The sequence below is a fragment of the Stegastes partitus genome, unplaced genomic scaffold (assembly GCF_000690725.1).
Source record: "Stegastes partitus isolate 25-593 unplaced genomic scaffold, Stegastes_partitus-1.0.2 Scaffold101, whole genome shotgun sequence".
Lineage (NCBI taxonomy): Eukaryota > Metazoa > Chordata > Actinopteri > Pomacentridae > Stegastes > Stegastes partitus.
The window spans coordinates 856,491-863,648 of NW_007577832.1; the positions used below are offsets into that span (position 1 = coordinate 856,491).

The 7,158-nt window shown below is 40.7% G+C and overlaps 1 protein-coding gene across 1 annotated transcript in view; it reads left to right on the forward strand.

Annotated features, from left to right (window-relative positions):
- plce1 (phospholipase C, epsilon 1) overlaps window positions 1–6,923 on the forward strand; it is an 89,963-nt gene extending 83,040 nt beyond the window's left edge. Inside the window, exons 43-45 of the mRNA XM_008277589.1 lie at window positions 4–198; window positions 998–1,109; window positions 3,049–6,923. Coding sequence (XP_008275811.1) covers window positions 4–198; window positions 998–1,109; window positions 3,049–3,239 — 498 coding nt within the window. The 3' untranslated portion in view covers window positions 3,240–6,923. The remainder of the gene's footprint in view (window positions 1–3; window positions 199–997; window positions 1,110–3,048) is intronic.
- Window positions 6,924–7,158: the final 235 nt, after the last annotated feature.

The window sequence follows — 7,158 nt, forward strand, 5'->3', positions numbered from 1 at the left end:
AAGTACTCCTACAGTATCCTGTCTAATCCCAACCCATGTGACTATGTGTTGATGGAGGAGGTGACCAAGGACGCCGGCTCTAAGAAGTCCTCCGCCACCAAGCCCCTTCAGCGAGTGCTGCTGGATCACGAGTGCGTCTACCAGGCTCAGAACCGCTGGCGGGGCGCGGGAAAGTTCATTCTTAAACTCAAAGAGCAGGTAGCTCTAAACACGATAACCTATTTCCAGTTCTAGAGACTTTTTAGTGTTTGTTTTCAACGTTTTTATTCTGTATATATGTGCATTAGTACTTAGAGCATATGGTTTTGTCTTCGTCCTTTTGTACTTTCCTGGTGTCGTAGTTTTGTGAGACACTGAGCCAGCCGCTACGCTGCAGTTGAATTAAAATTTCACCACAAAGTGTGACTATTTAATCCTTGTACTTCTGCGCTTGCAAACAGGAGCTGAGAATCACAAAGCAAACAGCTTTGCATGTGCTTGAAAGAACTGCTTCAGTGACTGTTTTTCCAACGTGCTGTTCTCTCGCACTAATCCATGTTGTTGCACTCATCCTGTATTTTAACATGACTTGTATCTTTAACCTGTTGCTTGCTGCTACCACTGCTTTCAGTTTCTTTCATGTGCTCTGCTGCTGCTGCTGCTCTGTGTTTGTTTTTGTGATTTTTTTTATGTAAAGTTTAGTCCTTTTTCAAATGTATTTATACTGTGTTGTGTTTATACTGTACGCTTTGATTCTGCCGGCATTTTATTTATTCATCAACCTTTTACACTCGAGGTCTTTTGCTGTGACACCTTGAAAATAATGTGTTTAAACGACCTGCCTCGTCGAATAAAGGTTAAATGATTTCGCAAGCTCTGTTTATTTAGGTTTTCATTTATTTTACCAATGTTTGTTCAGCCTGCTATCTGCCCTTATGATCTATTCAAAAACCGACCGGCACCGTGTTTCTTACCGTGAGCGTGCGTTTCATTAACACAAATCCATTTCTGCTTCCAGGTGGTGCGGGAGGACAAAAAGAAAGTCATTTCCTTTGCCAGCGAGCTCAAGAAGCTGACCAGTCGCAGTCGCAGCATGGCGACTGGCAGCGGAGTGGACGGTCCTGCCCAGAGTAAGGATGATAGAGCTGCATGCTGTGTGGCTCTGACTGAGCTCCAGGAGTGAGGCTCACACTCTGCCTGCTGTCTGTGCATGGAAAGGCAACAGAGGTACCGTATGTTGTCTCTAACCTCTAACATTATGAAAGGAGCACTGACTGTGAGCAGAGAAGTTAAAGGCAGCACTTTTTTTGGTAAAACACAGGCAGGTTATGGATGAATGGAATATTTGTAGATTTTATTGCATTAGGCCAATATTTAGAGCAGGGATGTGTTAAATATCGGAGTGGATTTTGGTGTCAGATGTTACTGATGAAGCATAAAATTTGTTTTTTATTTTTCTCTCACATGGGAAACAAAACCAAAACCAACTGTTCTGATTTGTGCCCAAGTGTGGCTGACCATATCAGAACTCTAAGTTAAAGGTGCCTTGTGGAGATTTCTTGTAAACATTCAGTATCTGACAGCTAACAAATGTACAGAACTTTATTTCTTATCAAAGCCCATGTTTCTTGAAATTTTAAATCTACATCATTCAGATCTTATTTGCTCAACAGGGCAGCTGGTGATGAAAAACCTGCACAGGGAGGGTACCTTTAATTAAGAATTAGGTTTTGAATATCATAAATAAGCTGAAGGAGCACCTGAGGCCAGAGATGCAGGCAGACAGAATGCAGATTATAGTGTTTTCACTGACGTTGAACAGACTTTTGTGCCCTCTCTTGTATGACGTTGTGGGAAAGGACTTTGAAGTGAATTAATCCTAATGACAGATATGCTACAAAGGAAGGTCGTATTAGGCTAAATGGCAATTTGTCAGTTATTAAAAAGGGTCTCTCATGTGGAAGTTGCAGCTGAAAAGCGATAAAACGTCTCTGTGAAGGCAAACCCTTGTGACTAAAGTGCAGGTGGAACAAAACATGATGTTAATCAGAATACTCAGGACGAAGAGGGATGATTGATTTTGGCATGTCAGCCCCATGCAGCCGGCAGTGATTTGAAAGTCTGTTCACATTCATTGTTTGTATCATTCTGTTCATGCTAGTATTTGTTTAGCAATAACTTTTCACACATAACAGATGGTCTAACTTTGCAGTGTGGCAACAACACACCATGGATGTGTTGTTATTAAAGCTGGAGTGCGGGACTTTTGGTGCAGTATTTCACAGTATACTGGAGGTTTAAATCTGGTATCTGAGGCCACTACTGGGATGAGTGATCTTTTCGATCCTGATTCACAAGTGTCCCCACAGATTTAGCTGAATCTGTGATCACACGAGTGCATGGATGCTTCAACTGAAGGCTAAAGACCCAGTTTACACATCTTTGCATCTGGTTTTCATGATGATTCTACCCTGAAAGTTCTGACCAAAGTGGTGTTTTGTGTCTCCACCGCTTTTAATCTTCTTTCAGGATGTTGGTTCACCAGCATCCAAACATGTTCCACCTTTGAGACGTAAAGTGCGTCCAATCAGCGTTGTCCTAATTCTATCACAACCGTTTCGCTCCGTTAAAGTGAGGCTGGAAGCTTTGGACAGCTTTTTAGATAGTTCCTCTGAAAAGCAGATCATATGCCAAATGATAATATAGACATTTAAGATACAACATGTGTTTACATGTACACACAACGATTGGTTTTCTAGACCTGAGCAACTGTAGCTACAGAGACAGAGTCAGCTACAGCAACTAAGAAATGTTTCTGAAGCTCCACATAATCAAGAAACTGGGACGAAGGATTACAGTTTAGGCTTATGTTATAATCACACATGTATTGATTTTGTGGTTATTGTCACTGACAGGAGGGGGAGACAAAAGTTCCGCACTGCAGGTTTAAGGGTTTTGTTGTGTTTTAAATGTAGTACGTCTGTCTTTCTGTCAACTCAAAGTTTAGCATCCATAGATAGATCTACAGATGTAAAGACAACGTGTAAATAACTGCTGTTTCCTCTGCAGGGTATCTGTCTGCAGCTGCAGGTCTGAAGGCCTGGGTGACAGACGGCAGAGTAGGGGCAGGAAGGTTCTTACTGGCCTCCACCTCGTCCTCCTCGTCACCCTCCAGGGGGCAACTCCACCTCCCCAGCTCTTCTGTGACCCCGCCATCCTGGAAGCTTCACCTCCTCAGGAACTGGAAGATCCACAAATGAGATCCAGAGAGAGAGAGACTTGCGCTGACTTACTTCTAAACTTGGAGAATTCCCCTTTTCCATGAAAGGCGAAGGTGCTTCAGTGAGGGTCTGACGAACTGTGGAATTCTGGGATGAGCTTCTCTCACGACGGATCCTGCTTTGTGTTTGTTAAGGACAGGATTGGATTGAAGCCCCGTTAGTGGGTGAGGTGACAGATGTTTCAGCCCCTTTTGCTTGGTTAGATGATGAACAGGAGGTTGGAAACCCTGCCTGATGGTCATGTGTGTTGGTAGTTCTGGCTCCTCTGGGGGTGTTTTTTTGGTAATAGTGTGGTTCTGTAAAGGTCCAGAGTACCAGGGGCAGCTGTTTTTATTGAAGTCATCAGGGACATTAAATAGTATTCCTCTTGTTTCTGATGAATAGGAGAAACTTTTCCCTGAGTCACATGCAAAGGATGAAGAGTTTGCTTTGATGTGCCAGTTTTATTTTGCAAGGAAATTACACAAAAAAGTAGTTTTAAAGTCGAACGGCTGCTTAAATGGCCTTTGGATTTATTGATAAAAATGAACCACAAACTACTCAGAGTGTTGATTATCCCCTTTACGTTTGAAGGACGATTCAAACACGGCTACACAAGTGGCCTCGCACGTTTTGGATGAATATATGCTGCATTTGGTTCAAAGTAAACTAATAGACTGGCCCTTTGCTGGCATCATACAAACAGAGCGTCCAGTAGTTGGAGGGAGATCTGCTTGGATCAAACGATAGAAGAGATGTAGGAGGGCTGAGAGGGTGAAGCAGCATTCTTCTCTCTCTCTCTCTTCCTGAGGTTTGAGCTCTTTAGGTGGAGGGCATTGTGAAGGAGGCTGACAAGCTGGCTTGTTTGGTTCTTTTCTTACTGTTTCCAGTTTCACAGTACTGTAAGGGCACATGTTTGGGGCGACGCTCACACAAAGAGGCAACGACGTGAGACACCCCATTCACACGTTTCCACTCTTTTTTTGTTTTCCTGTAATGGAAGCAGCGAGGCTTTAGGCAATTTCTTTAACACTACCGTCTCTGCCCTGAAGGTGACGATACATACGCAGCGTTTTAAGGAAGTGCAGGTGGGCAATATCAGCCTCTACAGGGGCAACTGTGGAACAACTTCTTGGTAAAGTTGTCCCATGTTGCTTAAAAATGTTGCGAACCTGCCGTGAACTTTTGTCGCTGTGTCTCTGAGGAGGATCTGCGTTGTTTCCCAAAGTGTCTTAGAGCCGTCATCGTTGTCCTCAGATAGCGAGGAGGACTGGAGCCGCATCTGTCCGACCAAACTGACAAATTAATACTGATTATAGCAGCTAGAAACAGGACAGTGGCACTCTCTATGATAAAGAGAATGGCTCTTCTATAGGAAATAATAGTCCTGTACAGGATCTGAACACATTTGCTACCAAAACACTGAATCTGAATACTGGTCAAATTAGAGTTTAATCCAAAACCAGTGGATCAAATGGCAAGATTACAAGCAGATGTTTGATTCCAGCTTTCATTGCTCACACATGTCAAAACATCCCCTTGAATAGAAATTTAGAAATCTGAGTATTTCCTACAATTCACTCCATTTAAAAGCAACAATGATGATTTTTTAGCTCTAAGATCCTTTTTGGAGAAACATCCTGATCGTCTTCAAACAGCATTTTTGCACATTTTGTTTTTTCCTTTTGCTGTTTTGTCTCAGTGTGTTTTTTGTGTTACTGTCTGACTCGTGACAGAGACTTGATTGTTTGAAGATGGTCTGAATTTCTTTTTTTTTTTTTTATTATGACCATCATATTTATTACTTTTAACTTTTAGCCCAATTTTGTGTTGAGAAAAGCACAAGACACACACGGTTTGTAGTCCAAGTCCAAACTTGAAATCCCCCAGAATGAACTTCATTTCACTTTAATTCACTGTCCTGGATTTTGAAAGCATCTTGATGGATTATTAGTGTTGATTGTAGGTTTTAGACTTGATTTTCTTTCAGGATGAAGTGAAACGTGATTCATTCGGGGCCACTTTCTCCCCTTTAGTCTGTGTTGACGAGTTACGTTTCCATATTCTAAAAATACTGATAAAAACTTCTTCTAGCTATTTTCTCCCCTTATTATTTTATCTTATTTGGCATTTCAGTTATTAACATGTGTCTCTTCCCTCTCATGTTGTCTTGCTGAACCATGAGGAGACTTTTAAAGCTACTAAAGGAAAAAAACTCAAATCTAAAGGAGCATTTTTTCGTCAAATGATTAAAAAAAAAACCCGGACAAAAGAAAAATTACATTTGTGAGTAAAAGTGTTCTGAACGCATTCCTGCAAAGTGGATTTTAGGTTAAAAATAAATCATACGGTTATAAAGGATGACATTTAAACCCACATTCCAACATACAGACAGAAAATGTGCGTTTAAAGAAGCTTTTTGAAACCTGCAAACACTACATTTGTTAAAGCACATCTAGTGGTATCTTAAATATCTGACGTTCTGTACGTGTGGCTCCAGGAAAGAACTGAACCTTTGTACTTTTATTTGTCTTTAGGTTAAACTTTGCTCTGTGCCAAGTAATGAGTTTGAATTTGAGTGCAATAGTGAAGGTCTGTCACTTCAACTCTTCTTTTTTTGATGTCTATAGATTACTGACTACATCTGGGTTTTAACTCGTACTTTTTTTTAAAACAGTCGACCTTGGATTGTTCAAATTTGTCAAAACTGATATCATTCACGCACACGGATTATCTTCTGTCGGTGGTGCGGCGGTAGGACGGTCCCTACGGCTGCTGGTAATTAAGGTAGATGAGACTGTGATCCCAGAAACCACAACTCTGTGTCAATGATAATTAAGCTGTAATCCTTTTATCCAGTCGGGCTTTTGTTATTATAAATGATTATGATTTAAACACGGAGACATGCTATTATGCAAAGCAAGCGATAATATTTCCTAAAACGGTCATTATCTACAGCCAGCATGCCTGGATGGAAGTGATAGCGGCTGTAATAAGAGTGTGACTCCACACAGGAAGGGACGTTTTTCTGCTCGGTTGTAAATCTGTGAGCTATCTGCTTCATCACATCGACTTTTTTTTTCCCCTTTCTTTCTAACCTGTAGACCTCATTTTTCTGAATGTAACATTTCTTAACGTGTTGACAACCTGAGACAAATGTGTGTTTGGAAGTTATTTATTTTAATGTGAAGCCCTGGTTGGCGATTATCTGTTGTTTATGTGTACGTTTCTGTAAGTAGTTTTAAGTGTTTGTTCTTTTTTTTTTATTTATTTCAGTATGTGAGAGGGGGGATTCTACTGCCCTGACGTTACTCAAACTTATTTAGATGAAGAAATATTTTACTTTATGTGTAAAATATTCAGTGTAGTATTCATATTTCTGGCATGTTATTCTGCAGCACACGGCAGCGTCTTTTAATGCCTTTTGTTTTCCATAAATGTGGACAAAATCCGACAACTTTGTTTGACATTTTGGTGTATTCACTATAATATGACATGTGTTTGCTGCCTGTTTCATCCTTATCACTCCGCAAACTGTCCAGTATACCCTCTAACATCCACTATCTGTGTTTAACATGACTGTCAAGTGAACATTCGTCTATTTACTTGAATTTTTCAATGGCTGATAATTGGTGGACTTGTCATATACCAGGATCACAATAAAGATGCAAATACTCGACAGTGCTGCATGTCAGAGTGTGTTTGTTTGAGTATTTCTGTTTTATGATACTTTATACTTGTTCTCTACATTTCATATGGAAACATTTAACTTCTCATTCTACTACATTTACTTGACAGTTAGTTCTTTCAAAGACACGCTAGGACAACACTGAGGTATGCCTTAAAATACATCCACAGGTGTGCCTCCAGTTAACTCATCCATCCATTATCTATACTCCGCCTAATCCTCACTAGGGTC